Source organism: Toxotes jaculatrix, chromosome 5, assembly GCF_017976425.1.
Source record: "Toxotes jaculatrix isolate fToxJac2 chromosome 5, fToxJac2.pri, whole genome shotgun sequence".
In the NCBI taxonomy this organism is placed as follows: domain Eukaryota; kingdom Metazoa; phylum Chordata; class Actinopteri; family Toxotidae; genus Toxotes; species Toxotes jaculatrix.
Genome location: NC_054398.1, coordinates 2,615,510 through 2,634,811, shown reverse-complemented (window position 1 = coordinate 2,634,811; position 19,302 = coordinate 2,615,510). Strand labels below are relative to the sequence as shown.

At 43.8% G+C, this 19,302-nt stretch overlaps 2 protein-coding genes across 4 annotated transcripts; one reads left to right on the top strand and one right to left on the bottom strand.

Moving 5' to 3' along the window:
• Positions 1 to 3,415: 3,415 nt before the first annotated feature.
• Positions 3,416 to 16,293, bottom strand: cry2 (cryptochrome circadian regulator 2). Its single transcript, XM_041037991.1, has 13 exons — positions 16,006 to 16,293; positions 13,443 to 13,551; positions 11,241 to 11,383; positions 9,042 to 9,226; positions 8,790 to 8,878; positions 7,885 to 8,025; positions 7,651 to 7,776; positions 7,143 to 7,328; positions 6,785 to 6,936; positions 6,403 to 6,605; positions 6,156 to 6,236; positions 5,432 to 6,011; positions 3,416 to 4,517 (listed from the first exon to the last, which is right to left on the bottom strand). The coding sequence occupies exons 1-13, from the start codon at positions 16,161 to 16,163 to the stop codon at positions 4,508 to 4,510; spliced, it is 2,163 nt and encodes a 720-aa protein (XP_040893925.1). The 5' UTR covers positions 16,164 to 16,293; the 3' UTR covers positions 3,416 to 4,507.
• Positions 16,294 to 16,920: 627 nt separating this feature from the next.
• Positions 16,921 to 18,172, top strand: LOC121182151 (shematrin-like protein 2). 3 transcript variants are annotated; one of them, XM_041038508.1, is made up of 5 exons: positions 16,921 to 17,069; positions 17,142 to 17,200; positions 17,275 to 17,540; positions 17,592 to 17,941; positions 18,088 to 18,172. In XM_041038508.1, coding segments are annotated over exons 1-4 (666 nt in total). In that variant the 5' UTR covers positions 16,921 to 17,067; the 3' UTR covers positions 17,931 to 17,941; positions 18,088 to 18,172. The 3 variants fall into 3 exon arrangements, 2 of the variants coding, with proteins under 2 accessions (XP_040894442.1, XP_040894441.1); XM_041038507.1 differs by having other exon boundaries at positions 17,275 to 17,941; XR_005894095.1 differs by lacking the exons at positions 17,142 to 17,200; positions 17,592 to 17,941; positions 18,088 to 18,172 and having other exon boundaries at positions 17,275 to 17,413.
• The last annotated feature ends 1,130 nt before the right edge of the window (positions 18,173 to 19,302 follow it).

The following is a 19,302-nucleotide window of genomic DNA, read 5'->3' as shown; positions in this document are numbered from 1 at the left end:
CATCGATCAGCTGCAAGCTCGGCCTCTGGACACACCCCTCCTCCTCCCTCCTTGCGTGATTATTGGCTGGCCACGGTGTCACATCACCACCATCATCATCATCATCACTGAGAGCCGAGAAGAGAGGAGAGGAGAGGTAGAGAGAGGCAGAAAGAGGAAAACAGAGAGGGGAGAACAACAGAGGAGGGTGGTGTTGAACAGAGGTGGGATGAACGAGAGCTGACAGAGAGAAGAAGGCAGGGAGGAGGCAGAGATACGGGGAGGGAGAGATGGGGGAGGAGGAAGTCAGAGCCAACCAATCAGAGCGAGGCATGACATCATCAGCTCATCTGCCTGTGGCATTTTTCTGTGAGTTAAAGCTAATGAACACTGTGAGTGTGTGTGTGTGTGTGTGTGTGTGTGTGTTTATGTAACACAGAAAATAGGATTAAGCAGTTATCAGTGATCCCATGGAGAGACAAAGGGGACGCACCAGTCAGTGAACCAGTCAAACAAACATTCAGTCAACCAACAATACAGCCAGTAATTTAACCCGTTAGCTACCAGCTAACAAGTCATTCAACCAGCTAACTGAGCAGTTAACAAACAAAACACTCAGATAGGGTTTCAGAGCACCAGCCAGCCAACAGATATTTGGTAATTTATTGACAACCCGGTCATTCAGCCATCAGCCGCTCCTAAATTCAGTTTGCTGGTGGATGAACATTTCATCCATCATCAAGGAGCAGATATCTTCCTTTCCCTTTTTCTTCTTCTCACATTTTTTTTTCAGAGCTGTGAAAGACACAACAGTAAATGTAGAATCTGCCAAGATGTTGCTGAACCATTTGCGAATAGTTTAGAGACGTAGCAATTAAAGCAAAATTGAACAAAATCATGTGACTTTGAAGAGTGGAAGTGTAGTGTAGCTGCAAACTGTGAATTCTCTTCAGTATTTCTCTGGGAACATCATTAGAGAATCCAGAAGAGGCAGGACATTCAAGATCAACAACTTTTTCTGAAGAACATTTGCCAGATCTATGACTATCTATGTTACAAGGGTAAGAAATGCTCATTCACAGGAAATGGTTTAATGTGCATGGCACACTTACTCACAGTCAGGTCCGGCAAACATCTTAAAGAACTTGCCACAGTTCTTCTGTGGATTTAGTCTGTCTCACTGTCCTCTGTCTCTTCACGTAATCCCACACTGTGATGTCAAGATCAGGGCTCTGTGGGGGACGGACCATCGGCTGCAGGACTGCTTGTTCTTCTTGTCTCTGAAGATAGTTCAAGACAGAATAGACAAGAATCTAGTGTGTTTAAACTTTGCACAGCACCATGTTGATCACTGTTGAACTGCCCGTTCTTGTTTCTTTCCAAAAGATGTCTAATAAACGTTACGATGGACGGATTAGCCTGGACGTTTTAGCACCACTAAAAAGGACCTCCGGATAAAACACTCTGACGTCCCCTGATGACCAAAATGTAAATTGAGCGTGGGTAAAGTGAACATGGTGTAGTCTTTGTTGTGAGAAGACTGTGAAGGTTTCCTCGTCTCCCACAGAATCTCATCACTGAAACACAAAGGATCCAAAGCACCGTGAGTCACCATCAATGAAAAGCCTGAAAGCCTCATGGAGGGTGACTTAGGAGAGAGACTGTATCTTTGGAATTTCTGCACTCGGATGTTTTTACAGATATATTGGTCTGGACACTTTTTTTGGTCAGGGTCTGGTACAAACTGTTTGTGATGATTTCAAGAAACATACAGTACTTAATATGAACGGAATCTCTAAATAAAAAAACCTAGATTGAGAAAGGACTGATTGATTTGAACATTTCTCCTCTCTGAAGGTGAAGCAGCTTGTGATTGAAGAACGGCTCCATCACGTTAAACCACTTTCAGTACAATCAGGTACAAGTTCATCAAATCAGAAGTTAAAATTCACTGAAACATTTGAATGTGTTACGCAGGAACTGACCACGTGACAGAAACAGAAGGCACACCGTGAACTCTCCTTTCAATCACAATTCCTTCAGCAATTTTAATGAAAATAAACTCTTTTTGTACAATACAAAACAAATAAATATCCATGTAGCCCACAGTTCTCAGACAGACCTTTGGCCCTGCAGGCATTATACTGTTGTTAGTTGGAATGTACAGTAAAACACAAGCCTCTGATCAGGGCTCGTGTTGTGTTCAGGATAAGTGGGAACTGGGAGTGTTTCTAACCTGTGGTTAGACCAGTGCTGCCCTGAGAGGCTGAACTGGGCGTCCCACTGACTGATTTGTCCTTTTACCTTCTAAGATTCAAACTTTACAGTTGCTACTTGTCCCGAACACCAACAGTACGACTCCTACACCGGCTACGTTTGTCTTTAAAAATCCATGATCCCTCTTTGGGGAAACTTTGACCCATCGAGGCAACAATGAGGGGGTTTCACAAAGTCAGACTGTGACTGTGGCTTTCTTATCCTGCACTGAGGGTTAAAGTTGGGAAAAAAAAAAAAATCTGCATTTGCACATTTCTGTCTTTTCTTGGCGTCCAGTTTTTGGTTTGAGAGAAATCAAAACTTGAGACTAAAACAACGCAGAGGATGAAATAACTACAGTGATTGAAAAAAAAAAAAAGTTCTGATCCAATCAGAAAAACCTCTTCAAGAAATATGGCTTCTCCAAAAATAAGCTCATCTGGTTGGTTTAATTCCATGTTTCAAACCTTAGTGGGAAAACTCATCAAACTACTGTCACTGATTTTCTGACAATATTTTCTGTCAATCTGTACAACCTCTGAAATAACTTTTTGGGATCCTGAAGTTGAACATCACATGTTACTGCTGAAACAATTAGTCAGTTAGTTAATTAGTCAATTCATCAGCAAATGCTGATAATCACTTTGGTACCTTTTCAAGCAAAAGAGCCAAAAGAATTTGCTGATTTTAGCTTTTCTGATCTTGTAACTGGACAAAATATTCAGGTATTTAACGCATTTAAAGAAACACTGGAATCATTATTAGTCAAAAAGAGATTATGAAAACACTTTTTAGTTGCAGGTACCAGCCTTTGTGAAACCCCCTCCATCAGACCATTAGTAAGCAGACAGGTTATGGTTTTACATACTTTATATACAGACTCTGTTAAACATATGGGGAGAACAACACGCCAGTTTTTTTCTCTACATTCTTTCCACACAAGCAGCATTTTCGGTTGCCAGAGAAAAATACGGCAAATGCAAAAACTTTTTGGTCTCGCAGACTTACCTTCATTATCCGCTGTGCTGCAGCTACAGTGTCTAAATTAATCTGTCTCGTTCATTTACATCGTTTCAATTAGCAATCTGCTATACCTTCACGTGCCTGTGACCCTCCGAGACAGACAGGATATTTATGATTTAGGGTGCGCTATAAAATGTCATGTTCCCTAATTAACCGCAAAAAAGAAGAAAAAAACAAAAACAAAACAAAAAACACCAGATATTTTCCAAAACATTCATGTTGTGCATTTACATATTAACATGTAGTTTATGTAGTTTTAATAGTGTTCTCTGGTGTTTTTGTTTTCATGTTGTAAAACCAGGGAAATGTCCTGAATGAAATCATCAGGGTCACATGAACAGAAATACCCTCCATTTCCTTTTTCAGACGTCAGCTTTCTCCATCACTGTGCTGAACAGAAATCAGTGCCTCCTCCTTAATGCAAACAACCTAAAAAGATGTTTTCATACGTCTCACTGCAGGTGAGTAGATCTGTCTGAAGCAGTGTTCCTGCCAGCCTCTCTACGTAAGAGGAACAGACCTGGACCCAGGATGACCTGGCTCTGACTGTCACTCTGGGACTCTGTTGTTACCCACCACTCATAAAACCTCATGAACCACAATTCCTGCAAAATCATTACTGCTAAATGTGAAAATACACAACACTATCAGATGACTCTGAATCACTTTTCCTCCCCAGAACATAGAACGGCAGAGCAGAGAGAGGTTCTGGTGCTGAGGCAGGACAGTGTGTCAGACTCCTGAACTACCTTTTGTCTAAGAAGAGGACATCTGTAGAAGCCGTAGGACGAGCAGAGAGGTTCTACTGCGGACAGCCGCACTACGGTGTATGGGTTCAACCTGGATATGTCTAAGATCTGCATCTACGTTTCTCCTCGTGAGCTGTGAGTGTCTCAGAGATGGAACTGTACAAGAGAAGATTACTCATTACTCATCTTAAATACTTTTTTTTAGGATTATAACCTTAATTTCCTCAAATAAGAATTTGTTTTTAATCTGATTCTGTTCTAAGAAGTTAAAATGACGCATGTTTTTTAGATGACTTATTATTAAGCGCTTGCATAGAAAATATTTCCTTTTTTTTTTCTAACTGGAGTAACTGTGAGTAAGATGCTTTTGTACTGCTTCCACTTTGTGTTGTACATATGTTTGTGCATATATGTATGTCGTCCACGTGTCCATTACACTGTTCCTCGCGTGTCTTTATGTGTCCAGTTGTCCGGCATGAATTGTTTGAAGACTGAGCTCTTTAACTCCACCTGAAACAGAAACCAGAGCAGAGAGCACAGTGTCAGAACTCCGATCCTGCAGGTTGTCAGTGACTGACAGAGGCATGTAACACTACAGGCACTTCACCAAGGTCATCCATCAAACTGAGCTCTCAGGTGTCTCATACAGTATGTGGCCGAGCTTTATTGAGATACTTTAGAGTAAAATAGAGGAAGTTTGGTGAGAAGGTGGCAAAGTGCAGGGCTGGCTGGGAAAAAAAAAAATCTATGAGCAAATCATCTGCTGACAAAGTCAATGTGAATGTGCACACGACAGCAGCTGTGTGATCTAACACATTCAAACTGAACAGTGCTCAGAGAAGTTGTCTTCTTAACTGCAGCCTACATCGCGTACTGTAATGGAGGGACTGCTCTCAGGCTGCTGTGGGTCTACTCTGCATCAACACAGTGCAGTGATGACGGAGAGGCTTAGCAGCCTCTGCTGGCAGAGAAGAGAACAGCATGATGCATTCAGGGAGTCCAGTGATGAGTTCAAAGACACTGCACTCTTATCGCAGCAGCGCCGCTGGGAAGAGGTGGAAAGGTCTGACGCTTTTAAGTGCTGCCACTGTACGTGTTAATTTTAGAGGAGCAGGAAGCTGATTTGTTCTCACGATGGAGAGAGACAGGACAAGACAGATGTTTAACCCCGCCTCCAGCCTTCATGCCGAGCTCAGCTACCCATGTCCTGATTCCAGCTCTGCGCACAGACATGAGTCTTTTCATCTCACTCCCAAAAGAGACCCAATAAGCATATTTCCAAAAACACTGAACTGTTCCTTTAACATGTTGTTTCAAAAACACTGCAGCTGAGGCTTTGCTGTGTCCAAACACCGACGTTTCCATATGAACAATCATTCTGTCCAGAAAATATTTTACATTAAGTGTTAATGAAGATACTGTACCATGTGCCTTCATGCTGCTGATGTCCTGCTGTTTCTCCAGACGTCTCCTCTTCCATTCTCTCCTCATCCTGCTCAACATCCTCCTCCATCCTCTCCTCCCCTCTTGTTTCCTCCCTCTCCTCCTCCTCTGCTCTCCTCTCTCCCTCCCTGCCCGACGGAGTGCCGCTCTGTCGCCCTCGCTGCCTCTGGCTGCGACGCACCTTGCGGCCGAGGCCCTTCCTCTTCGGAAAAGTCTGAGCCGGGGTCGCGGCCGGACTGGGGGATGGGGACAAGGTGGGACAAGAAGAGGAAGGGGAGGAAGGTTTTGACCTTGACAGGGGGCTCTGGATCGGTGTCGAAGCTGGGGAGGAAGCAGCTGCCGCGGACGGGGGGTGGCTGGCAGATGTAGATGTTACGGCCGCAGAGGGCTGCGTGTGAGAGATTGAAGAGGTGCAGGGCGGTGCCAGCGGTGGGTGACTGTTCGGTGTGTCCCCCGGGGCTGGATGAGGGGCGTAGGTGGCTGATGTACAGACTGTGGACGAGTCAGGAGCTGTAGAGCAGCCAGCTGCTTCACTGTCAACAGGATCTCTGGGAGGAGAATCTAGGAAAGTGGGAGAAAAGAAATGAGCACGTGCAGAGCTGTGTAGAGTCTGCCTGTGATACATGAAGCTGAGTAATAATCATCTGATAATTTCTAAATCCCGATCAGGACGATATGAATCTTGATTTTACTGTTTCCTGATACCTGGGCCACTGCTGGTCTGGGACTCATCAGTCATTGGCGGCTCAGCCTCCTCCTGGATCGTTGGTACTGATGCCAGTAAACCTGACACACACGCACATTTAAGTTCACTGTGATATGATTGTACTACAGCACGGAGAGCTAGACAAACAAAGAATCACGGTCTGCTGGTCCTGCTATGGCAGACAATAGAACCAGCATGTGAACTCTACCTGTGGTGGATGATTGCTCACAGTGTCAGCTGACTTACTGAGTCCTCTGTAATGGGAGAGTTGCTGGTAAACTTGTTTCATCCTCTCGATGTTGAGCCTGCTGCCCTCTGCGTGGTTGATCATGGGTTTGGGATAATCCACCCCGACCACACAGTTGGCTGCCTTCTGGACCGACTCCGGGGCGTTCCATGGCTCGTAGATGTACCGGTTCGGATAATCCTTCAAAATGGGGATGTAACGCCTGCAGGAAATTTCAGAAGAAAACCGTTTCAACTTTTATCCTGTTTTCTGTTGATGTTTAAAAGCATATCCAGGCAGTTTACAGCTCACAGACCAAAGAGTCTGCAGAAATTTATTATGGAAAATGATATTAAGTGATTCTTATAGGAGACACTGTAGGAGAAGCAGTATAAAGTCCACCTGATGTAGTCTCCTGATGGGTCAGTTCTCCTTCCAAAGCCGACAGGACAGTAGCAGTGGAAGAACTGCTGAAAGAAGGCACTGCAGGACAGCCACATCCAGCTGCCTGCATTTACACTCCAGTCTGCATCCAGGAGCAGCTCCTCAAACACCTGCAAGAACACACACACACACACATTCACACAATGCTGACCACATGATGTTTACTCACAATTTGTCCTGCAGGGAACTTGGGACAAAGAGTCACCGATGCTGGCAAACAGGACGGTGTAAAAGCAAACCAGATGTACGTGTTCTCCACCTGTCAGACAGCAGGTCTGTGTTTGAGACCACTAAACTAAAAGCTGCTCTGTCATACCTTCATGCCGCTCTCCCAGCTGATCCACAGGTCTCCCCTGGTGAGGAAACAGGCCACGGCGTGTCGGGCCAAGTGGTGGATCCAGCCCTCCTGTCTCAGCTGGGTCATGATGGCGTCGATCCAGGGAAAACCAGTCCGACCCTCAGCCCACTTGGCCAGTGCCTCTGGATTCTGGTCCCATGGGATCTGAGGGCAAAAGTGTGACACAGGAAAGAGATATTAACTATATGTTCTTCTTTCTCTGTACAGGAAACAAAGCCTTTTTAATCTGTTCTTAATAAGTCTAACTCTGTTTATCACTCAAAAGATCAATAAGGGTCTGTGTCTGAAAAGATGTTTCTCGTGGGACGATGGTGATGAGGAACGAACACGACATTCAAGTAAAAAGGTTCAATATTAAATTATCCTTTCGAAAGTACATTAAAAACATGCAATAACAGTTGCTCATAAGTTTCTTCTTCGTTAAGTGTGAGCCTCTTCTTTTGAACAGAGCGGTGCAAAGGCCCACCTGAACACAGATGGGGTTTCCCTCCATGCGGTCGAAGTTTGGGTTGTTGGTGGCAGCTGTGTAGAAGAACTCCCTCCATAACAACTGGCCAAACAGGGACAGAGGAGGACTGCAGCGCTTACGGAGCTGAGGGGGAGAATGAGAGAGGAAGAGGAAAAGAACAGGTGAGTGTGAGGAGGAGTTCAGAAGCTGTGATTCCAAATTTTACAGTCAAAGTTACCAATTCCACAGTACCTTCATGTAGAGCTCTCTGAGGTTGTAGTACAAAACCCTACAGGACAGACAGCCAAAGCGCAGGTAGGGGCTGAGGCCGGTAGGACTGGCGTACAGAGAGCATGTGTTGACCCGAGGGTGTTCGAAGTTGGCCACCCACACCTGTACGGACAGACACAGTGAGGACGTTCAGGTGATCATCTGAGATTCCACGTAAAAGGACTCTGGCTCTTTCAGTCTTGCTCCTGTTTTAACTCGCTGTTTCTACCGTGTGTTTCAAATACACCGCTTCCTCCACGTTTACCTGACGTCCTGATAAATTCACTTTAATGCACCTTTTCAACAACAGCAGATACACAGCTCTCTTCAAAGCAGAGCTAATTTTAGCCTCTGGTTTTCATTTAGTTTTAGTCTTAATGTTTAGCCTCATCTTCATCATACGTTTTTCATTTTTATATCTTCACTGCATTTTGAGGCTGCAGCTGTCGTTATCTTTTGTGTACAGTTGCCATGGTTACAGGTGTCTCTCGCAACGTGTCCGTGTTCCCTCTGCTCTCTGCAGCACAGGCTGACTCACCTCAGTGAATCCAGTTAGCATTTCCAAACTCTGTGTGTCTGAACAGAGCAGAGCAGCGAGTCATTCAGAAGGTGGATTCATTCACCTGTTCATTCACCCGTTCATTCACCTGTTCACTAACGTACTCTTCATTCTCTGGGTTCAGTTTGAGAGGAGATATATATATAACGTTACATCTAACATGTCGGCAATTTAGATGGACCGACGTTAATCCTAAGCTTACTCACTCCTCCTGATAGCAACACTAGGTGAAAACACAATGTGAAAACAATAATAGCCATTCTGTTGGTGCTGGTAAACCTTCGGGATTAGACCAGTAACAGGGTTTTAACATCAGCCTCTGGTTTACCTTCTTGTCCAGATGTTTGTTGAGCCTATCCAAGGCTTCTGATTCTCCTCCCCGCCACACAGCTGGAGGTAAACCCTCCGTCCTGAAACCTGGGCACATGTTTGCATGGAGACGAGGTCAAATACAAAGCAGCTGTTACCTCATGAACCAAGTAAAGTAAGTAAGCACAGTAAAGTAGAATTATTTATCAAATCAAACCTAATAATAATAATAATTGATCCTCCAGCTGTTGTATTACTGTCGTGTGTGTACCTAGTTCTTCCAGTGAAGGTATACTGTATAGCTGGTCGTGGTTGTCGGCTATTTTAGTCTGACATTTGTCCATCTGCTGCCTGGTGATGGGAGGCAGGGGTCTCCTGGGCAACTCCAGTCGGCTCACAATGGTCTGAAACCGCTTAAATGTCAGAGGAGGGTTGTTGTTGTTCATCTCTATAATCCTGTCATCAATACAGAAAAGATAAAAAGGCAGAGCTTTATACAGCTGAACTTATGTAACAGCTCTGGTCAGCGGCAATGTTCTGTTCACACATCGTAAGCAAACACAGAAAATGTATAAAAATATAACTATATAAAGGTAAAAGTCGATCTTAACCTTTGATATGATGCTTATGGTGGAATTTCATTAAAACTGTGCAGCTAATGTAAACACACACCTTGAGTCTAAAATGTCCATTACAATACTAAAGTGAAGGATGGACAAAACAAGTGGGTTAAGTCCTGGAGGTAGCAACAGGTGAGAGGTCATGTGATTGTTGTCAGATGGTGACCTAGAGCAGTGTGAATACCAGTCACTGAGATCGTGGCATTTTCCCAGGACAAACACCTGTGGGGGGGGGGGGGGGGGGACACAGGATTTACAGCACACGTGTGCCTGTGTGTCTCTTATACACTATAACAAGAAAAACATTTTAGTTGCAGTGGTTTCCAGAAATGTGCAGATATTGTTTGACCAGTGGATGAATCAGACCAGTGGGCCTCTAACCCCAAATCGGGGTGACAGAAGTCATAATTTTAAATCATTTATTAAAAAAAAAAAAAAAAAAAAGGTGTCAGGTCTCCTGAGAAATCCACAGCATTTCACATCTGGCCCTTTGAATACCTTGTGATGGATTAAAGCAGGGCTGTGCTACTACTGTGCTGAACTGCAGCATAGTGTGAGCAGCTGAAATTATTCCATGAGTGATAGAAAACCGCTTTTACCCAAAACCATCACTGAACTACACTGACGTGAGTAATTAGTAAGCTGACCCTGCTCTGTATTTCAGCCTAAACGGCTCCGTTTCAGGCTGTTTTGTAAGTGCGCCTGACAGTGCAGCTCCGTATTTATAGTTTCTATCTTATACAACCCGTCTATATCTGTGAGGCTGTTCTGGATCCTCGGTCGGTGGATTTGCAGCCAGGGTGGCTTCCTATTGGCTCATCCACTGTGACCAGTATGAGCGAGTACGGTAAGCTGAGCACATGTCCACAGCTACCAATATAAACCCTGCAGCTGAGCGTGCGCACTCACACAACGCTAAACTCCCTCCCGCCTCATCCACACACACACACACACACACACACACACACACACACACACACACACACACACACACACAGTTGTTCAGTTTCATTACATAATACAGTGCTGTAACACTGTGTTGGCCTGAATGCTCTCCATGTAGAAGGCAAGACACAGCAGGGCTTATACATGGAGAGTCCGTTGGTGCTCCCTCCACTCTTACTCACTCTGCCACCTGTCCCAGCACATGGACAGGGGTGTGACCTGCAGTAATGTGAGATGACCCCTGGAGGGCTCTGCTGCACGAGGCGCTGCTGGAAAGACTTAATGATTGTTTTTTTTTTCCAGCATCCTCTTGAATACTGAAGACAATCAGTGATTTTCCGAAATGACCAACAGCTGAGAGCTGACGCTGTTCTCTGAGTGTTTCAGCCGTGCTAACCAGAAACATGACACCCCGGGGCCGTTGTACAAGAGCGGACTGCTGTTTCGGGGAAGGTTCTCGGCATAAGCCAGTGCAAACGAAATAAACGGAATCTCGATTAAATCTTGTGATGGAGCATTTAGAGAACGTTTCTACGGCTTCAGCCAAGAAGCTTCTCAGTTCCATATAAATCCAAACCTCAGCAGTTCTCAATCTCAAAGGCTAATGTAACTGATTTTCCATCAACATTCCTTCAAATCAGTCACTGTCTGGGAGAGTAGGTAAACACATCCGATTATCTAAGATCCAATAATCATTGTGCATTTGAAAACGCTCATCAACAATGTACAGCACACAGGATTTATCATTAAGGAGCTGAAACTACAAACACAGTGGTACGGTCCTTTACAGTGTAAGATCTGCAGGTGTGACTGTGTGTGTGTGTGTGTGTGTGTGTGTGTGTGTGTGTGTGTGTGTGTGTGTGTGTGTGTGTGTGTGTGTGTGTGTGTGTGTGTGTACTACGAACCTATCCAGATTGTAGAGGGTGTGTGAGTTTCTGACAATGGTCTCCACTCCAAACTCTTGGGCCATCTTGATGATGGCGCCATCCCTCTCCTTCCCATAAGGCTCTGGGTCATATTCAAACGTTAACCTGGTCACTTTCCACTCCTGCAGCGGGGCAGAGAGACAGAGCACAAACGTTAACGCTGAGGGAAAGACAAAGAGTTTGTTGGAAAGGCAGCAAGGCGAGAACAGAGTGTGCAGACTGGGTTCAGCGGTCGCGGTACGTTTGGATTCAACGTGGTTCTCAGTGTTCTTTCTGTAATCCTGCTCATCAAGGTGCACATGGTGCACACACCAAATCAGGTCACTGTTTGTACAACACGTCCATTCAAGCAGCAGCTAACCGTGGACAGTTTGGACACAGAGGGACATGGCTGCTGCTTTCTCGTCTGTAGGTTGGCTCAGTTAATTTAACCACATTTCACTGCACATACTGAAAATATGAGTGTGACAAACAAGTCTCTGAAATCTTGAACATGCATTGACATGCGACTCACTGATTGGTCAGTTTGGCATCTGCACAGTAGTTTTGGCTTTTAAATTCACTGACATCTACCTCTGCCTCACTTTCAAACCACAAAAAACAAAAACATGCACCAGAGTCCACTTGGAAGAAGACCAAGCTAACCCTTTTCAACCTGTTGTTGTTGTTGTTGTTGTTGTTGTCTGCATCAGAGAATGACTGACAGCTTTGACACCAAACAAACACACAACCGTTTGTCTGCGTGAAAGCAACATAAGAGACAGAACCTGGTCTGGAAATGGCCCGTGATGAAGGCTGGATCGTCATTATCTGCTCTAATTTACTGAGCATGAAAGGAGCACAGAGCGCTGAAAGTCACACTAAGCTCGAAGACATGACAACAATAAAAACACAAGATCAAATAGCGGGGCAGGCTTTTTTTCTTCCATGAGCTCATAAGTGTTGTGATGTTTTCGGTGGCAGAGCTACTGCAGCAGACCATGTGTTGGGCTGGAATGAAAACCTTCAGACTTTGGTTTCCGTAGCACACGATGTAAAATTAGCGGCGTGTTATCGAACAGCTGCTGTACAGAGATGACACGTGCCTGATTTGCTCCTCTCTGCCTGGAACTAAATCTCCTCATAAATATTAACACCATCTGCAGCTTCTTTAATATGGTTCAGTGCAGTATGATCACGCTATCTGTGACAGTCTGTCAGGTTTACACTGTATGTATTAAGTGTCACTGGCTGTGCAGTGATGTGCAGGCCACATGTAGGCCTCCTCTAAACAACACTGCTGTCCTGAAAAGACTGGGGCATTATTAACTTGTCCATATTTATATTGTTTCAAACTCAAACCTAACACCAACACTGTGAGCTCAGACAAGTTCAAACAGCTGTGCCAAAGATAAATACCTCCAGTTACAGCCAAAATGCAAACCCTGGCTTTAAGACGGCCTGTTCCCTGACTCGACTGGCAGACTTCGCTACCCTACAGGTGAATGTTACACACCTTAAACATGACTCAGAATAGTTGTGTGCAGTTTCGACTGCTCCTGCTGCTACACTGGAGGAAGGGAAACAATATTCAAAGGAGAGCAGACTCTGATACATGGCCAGGGCAGAGAGGAAAGGAAACACGTTTCAACTGCTATCACTTTTCTTCTGTTGTTTATTTGTTGTGCATATGGCTGCTCTGAGTACCATGACAACATAAACTCAAAGCGGCTTTGTGCTAAAATGTAGCTGCTAGTAGCATTACACACTTTATTTTAGATTTTAAATTAATTTAAATTTAAATTCATCCTTTTTGGGCTCGTTTTAAAAGCACACAGAATACACTGTGATGCCTGCTTCACTGTCACAGCAGCCGTGTAGGAAAACCGTGCATTCAGAGCTGAGCTGCGGAAAATAGGAATTTTAGCCAAAACATGATTAACATTCCAAACTGGCCTGACATCCTTAATAAAGAAGGGTAACGTTCTTTAATCCATTCAAACAATGGATGCTAACGCCAGGCGTCCGTTTCACACACTGTTCTGAGTGAGGACAGGTTCACTATAGTTTTTTAAAGCTTTGTTTCCAAAAGTCATACGTCTGTATCACGTGGATCCTTTGGTCAGGAACCTCTGTGTTTGCGCTGTTTAAGTTTTGGACTGTGACAGACAGAAAGGACAGGCGGTGGGCAGGACGACAGACCTTAAAAAGCCTTGGGAAAACATCAGTGGGCTGCCCTCTGATTACAAACAGTCTGGAGTTGAGCTTCTTCAGACTGTTGTCCAGGTCCTCCAGCGCCTCCAGCAGAAACCTGTACACAGACACAAATAAGGGAAATGTAATTAGTAAGAAATATTACCCTCCCGCAGGGCAGCAGGGTGCACAGCTGTGATGGTGCTGATTGTGTCTCTCCACAGCGATAACACACCACCTCTGTACAGCACTGAAATGGTGTACTACACACCATCTGCAGGGTGCACCTTCTCTGATGTTAGGATCCGCTGCTTTTTTATGATTTATATTATTGTAAATTGAGTGTTTTTTTAGTTTTCTATTGTTATTTGGACATAAAAAAACAAGCTGAAGGTCTCAAAATGGCCTCTGTAAAACCGTTATGGTCAGTTTTAACGGTTTTATGACATCTTATGTATTAATTACATACTACAGTGAACTCTGAAACATGATATGAAATCTATATGACAATATTTTACAGCCTTGATTGAAAATTTCAACCACGATTTTGACTAATCAGCTTGTTACCAACAAGCGCAAACGTTCTTTACGTCAACACTATTCAGCAACAGTGGAACCAACTAACACTGAGCACATCTGTGAACTTTATGCTGTTTTCCAGGCTCCAATCAACCATCAGTACAGTATCAGAGTTATGGCTCTCTAACCAGCCTAATGTAAGTTAGGTCAACATGTTGGATTAGTTCACTCCTTCCCACAGGCTGCCACCTACCTCTGTAATAAGAGCTACACCAACATACTGCCTGATATCAGCAGATACATTATGTGGGGGTACATGTCGGCTAATAAATAATGTGTGGACAAACTTTGCCTTCAGTCAACATAATGGACGCCAAAACAAGGCTAAAAGTTAACACTGCTGGAAAAACAGCAGAGCAACGCGGTCTCTTTGGGAGCATTCAGTGTGGTGTGTGTGTGTGTGTGTGGCCAGTATATGGGAGAGAGAGTGAAATGGTGTGTCTGCGCTGCCTCAACCATGAGCACACTCCCTGCCTCTGCCACTGACAAACACCTCCACAGCATGATGCTACCATTATCATGCTTCACCTCTGGGATGGTACCCGACAGATGATGGACGGTGTCTTGTTTCCTTCAGATATGATGCTTAAACAGTTCAATCTTAGTTTCATCAGACCAGAGAATGAAAAAAGCACCAAAGTCCGTCTGGAAAACTCCAAAATCCAGATAGCTTTCATGTGTCTTTCACTGAGGACAGGACTGCCATAAAGCCCAGAGCGGTGGAGTGCTGCAGTGATGGTTGTCCTACTGGAAGTTTCTCCCATCTCCACTCAGGATCTCTGGAGCTCAGCCAGAATGACTATCGGATTCTTGGTCAACTTTCTTTCCAAGATCATCTTACCTTCTTACCTCTCACTACAATGTGCTTCAAAAAAGAATGAAATCTCTACCACCTTCCATGATTTTAGATCAGTCAAAACCAAATTTTATCTGCTGACTGAGACGTGACCGTAGATCATGTCATCTTAGTTTCAGGGAAAACACGCAGTCACACTATATATAAACTTTCTGGACTTTTTAGAAGCCAAATGACCCAAGACTTCAGTTACAATAGCTTAAATCCATTTGATTTATGCTTAATTGACCAAAACAGAACAAAATATAAAAAAGAAAATAACATCTGTGCAGCGTGGTCCAGATTTTTCATGCGTGCAATTCTATGAAGATTAAATCATATCTGAATCCTGTGAAAACTTGAAGTGAAGGTTGTGGACATCACTCAAAATGCTAGTAGATCATGTGATCAGAGAGGGTGGGCTCCCATTTGGAAAAGATGCAAAATAATCCCCAGAATCAAGGGGGAAAAGTATTTTGATTCTAGTTTGTGCAGGTTATCAGCAAAAATGTGAAAATCATAATTATAACGCCATGCAAAATAAGCCTTCACCAAATCTGATCTGTGCTGCTTTGCTTGTCGGCGGCAAAGGTGACCACAACAAAGCGCTAGGCGTACTTTATATCTTTAGCTATTTACATAATTAAAAAACAAGGCCCAGCTTAAATAAAATCCTGTTATTAAGCAGCGATTTTAAGTGTTATTACCATGACCTTGCTTCAGTTTCTTCTACCAAAATGCAGTAAGCTAAGTTCAGCTATAGTGAACATTGTAAACCCCTTCTTTCTTTACTTTATGTAACTAGAAACGTCAACAGTTGCTTGGTGTCTGCCGAACATACCAGGGGATAGCACTGATTCTGTGAGATGTGCTCTCCTTCCAGACGGGGAGACTATGCAGATATACGACGGACAACGTTATAAAATTGTCCGTTTCTTCTGCGGGTCTTGGTTTGTCATTCTCTCCATTTTAAGCTAGCGTTAGCTAACTGACGTGGAGTGGAGGCCCAAGCCTAAACTCCAAGCGCTGCACGTTCAGAGGCATTGAATCATACAAATGGCGACCTGGTAAACTGTGTTCACATAATGGGTTATATCCGACCGCTGTTAAATGTAAGTCAAACGTGTCACAGACAGAGTTAGGCCTCGATTTACGAACCTCCATCGGTTGATTCCTACGTTGGCGGCGCCAGCAAACCACGGGTCCAGGATATAAACACAGCGCACCGTGTCCGCTCCATTGAGGGCCTCCTGCAACGCCGGATTATCGTGCAGCCGCAAACCTTTGCGAAACCAGTGCACCGAATTCACCACCATGGTTCTTTCTTATTCCATCGTTAAGGGGGAAATACAGAGGGACCCGGTCGAAATGAAGCCCAAAAGATTCAGAGACTGAAACACACACGGTGTCGGAGACTCCCCAACAAACTTTCCCTGCTGTCAAACGAAAACCAACACTGAGGGGGCGTGATTACAGCATGGGCGTGACTAAACTGGTTCTGCAGCTCCTGTGGGATGGGCCATGATTTATTTATTTTTTTATTTATTTTTATTTGATTTTTTTTTTTTTTTTACTTGATCCTTTTTCTTGGGGCACCATGATTAAAATACCTGAAGTATGAAAAATGAGCCAATATGTCCAACACTTTTATAGATAACATTCCTGAGATTTAAACAAACTGCATCAGATGAGCCTTTTATTCATTCAGGTCTATAGCCATGCTTCATCCAAACAGATGAAAAGTAGGTGGCCCAATTACACACACGGGTTTCTTCATTGTTAATGCAATAATCATCTTAATGTATCAATGTCTTATTAATGCAAAATATAATATATAATATAACCAAAACATTTTTTAAACCAAACTGTAGCAGGCATATTTAATTTGTTGATGAGGAAAACAAATTGCCTGAATAACTAGAAAAAAAACAAAAGTTTTTTTTCACACTGAACACACCCCAGGTGTTCTTGCTAACAGCTGTCCCCACTTAGCCATCAATTAACACGTCTTGAGACTCCTTTAAAAGAAGCTCTTGCAGCTCATGAAGCCACTGTGCTTGTGGAAGACTCTTGTGCCAATAGCAGGTATGTGGGTTTTGTTTTTTTTTTCTTTTTTAAAAAAAATCAGACTCACTTTCTTCTAATTTGTTGTTCATGTTACTTATTGGGAGAAATTGCAGGACAGAAGACCTGAATATACCCACTCACTAAACCAAAGTGATGTAAGTGGATGACTGACTTTGACTGTGATTTGGTGTGGTTTAAAATATAATCTAAAAACAATGTGTTTGCAGGATGTTGTGGATTGTGTGTCTGCTGATTGGTGGCATAACCTGTGCTCCTGTAGAAAAAGGTAAGGTGATATGCCCTACTCAAGTCTGTTGGTGCTGTAATTAAATTAATCAAATTGTTAATATATTCTTCCAGACTATGGATCAGAAGGTGCTCCTTCAGGAGCCACAAGCTTCAACCCACAGCCAGCTCCTTTGTTTGCTCACTGGGGAGGAGCAGTGAGTTCTGATGTGGGCAGCTCCTCTTTATCAAGTCTACCAATCCCAAGCTCCTATGTGGCCACTGGAGGTTCTGCTGACAGCGGCTACCCTAGTTTCAGAGATGAAGGCTATAGCAGCCCTGGGGTTGTTTATGCAGCCTCTCACACTGGTGGCTATGACAGTGGTGCTCCAAGTGCTGGTTATGGCGGTTATGGTGGTTATGGCGGTTATAGCGGTGGTTATGGTGGGGGCTATGGTGGCGGCTATGGTGGCTCAGCTGGTGGTTATGCAGTGAGTGGCTCTTACGGTTTTGATCCAGCCCCTGGAGGTGAAGACTTGAGCGCTGGGCCTGCTGCTGGTGACGGTGCTGGTGTTGAAGCCCCTGAGCCAGTCTTCAGTGACGTGTCTGATCTGGAGCCAGTCTACTCCTTCGGCTCTCGTTCCAGCTACCAGCGAGGAAGATCAGTATTTGCTCAAACCAGCTACATCCCAGGAGAGCCTGTTCTTCCACCCATGCCAGTCTACAGACATGCAGGCAAAACCTCTAAGGTCAGCAGTTCGTCTGATGTTCCAGCCAAAGGTGGCTTCTGAAGATTTTTCTGGTAAGTCCTAACTTGCTCAGTATTTACAACCTTTGTATTTACCTTCTAGCAGTTCTTTCTTTACCTTGCATGTCTCAGTGCTTCAGGTGTTTTGTCTATCTGTATTTGCATCATCTGCTTTCTCTTGGCATGTCTTTGTCTTCCAGGTCTCCATGTTTTCAGATGTCTCACTGCTGCAAAGTGATCATAACCAGATGCCAATAAACTTGCTTTAATAAAGTCTTGTGGTCCATGGTCTTGACTTTAGTGTCTTAAACTTGGTTGTAGTTAAATGGTGGAAATTTAATGTTTAATAGCTTTAAGCTGCTGCTGCCTGACAAATGACAGACCAGGGATCTTTCTACTACATGTAGAATCTTTGATAGTGTTGGGTGTTTAAATTAAATTTCATGTAGACTTGCCTTCAGAAAAGATCTGCTACATGAGAAGATTCCTCACACCAACTCTACTCACTTCCAAAAAACCTAGATCTATTGGTGTCTTCTCTCACAGGCAGATCAAAAGTATTTTCCAGAGCCAGTAGTTAAAATCAGTAGGCAAGGTCCTGAGCCCTCCATCATACACTGTACTTGCTAAATTCTAATCCTGTGAATCCTTAAGTCCTGAAACATGACAGTAGCACAAATGTTTGTTTTTTGAATTGAGTTTTAAGGAAAGAGGATAGGTGCAACTAAAAAACAAGTCACACTGACTTAAACTCTAAGTGACATTTAAACCAGTTCCAGTCTCTCAAAGCAATAAATAAACAAGAAATTACATTCAAATACTAAGTTAACAGTCTGTGACTGTAGCATGAAGTTAATTATTGAAACACAAATGGGTCATTAGCTGACCTTAAACTCTCACTTAAAACCTCCACATAAAAGAGCCAGTATCATAATTAAGATGGCAACAAAAGGCGTGAACACCCAGGTCCCAGAACTGGTTAAGCTGGTGTGGACATGGTAAGAGTCTCTGTCAATAAGTGACATGGCCATTTGTTTAAGAGCCAAAACCTTAAAACATTTAAAAACACAAGTAAAACAAGCTTAATGTCTTCATCTGTTGGATTAAAACCTTGGTGTCCGTCTCCAGTCTCACATGTTCTGCTACTCCTGGCTCTTTTGTCTGAAACGCTGACTTCAGAGTTGATAAAGAACGAGGTGCAGCTACACAGGGAAGAGAGAGGGAGAGAAAGAGGGAACATCTAATCAGCACCCACGTAAACATCACCTGCTGCATCTCTTACAGTGTTTCCTTAAAGGACAACATGAAATCTTTGTCTCTTAGCAAACTGATATGGGTGTTGGCATGTGATCTCCTGATTGGAGATGGGTCTGTCGGTTTCTGCCTGTAAACATGACCTGTTTTTTTTTGTTCAG

Excerpts from the sequence above, each read along its gene's own strand:
- cry2 (XM_041037991.1), bottom strand. The coding sequence starts at position 16,163 with ATGGTGGTGAATTCGGTGCACTGGTTTCGCAAAGGTTTGCGGCTGCAC. Across the intron at positions 11,384-13,442 it reads TTTTCCCAAGGCTTTTTAAG|GAGTGGAAAGTGACCAGGTT; the intron begins GTCTGTCGTCCT and ends GCCCCGCTGCAG. Across the intron at positions 6,606-6,784 it reads CCATCAGGAGACTACATCAG|GCGTTACATCCCCATTTTGA; the intron begins GTGGACTTTATA and ends AATTTCCTGCAG.
- LOC121182151 (XM_041038507.1), top strand. Across the intron at positions 17,201-17,274 it reads CTGTGCTCCTGTAGAAAAAG|ACTATGGATCAGAAGGTGCT; the intron begins GTAAGGTGATAT and ends ATATTCTTCCAG.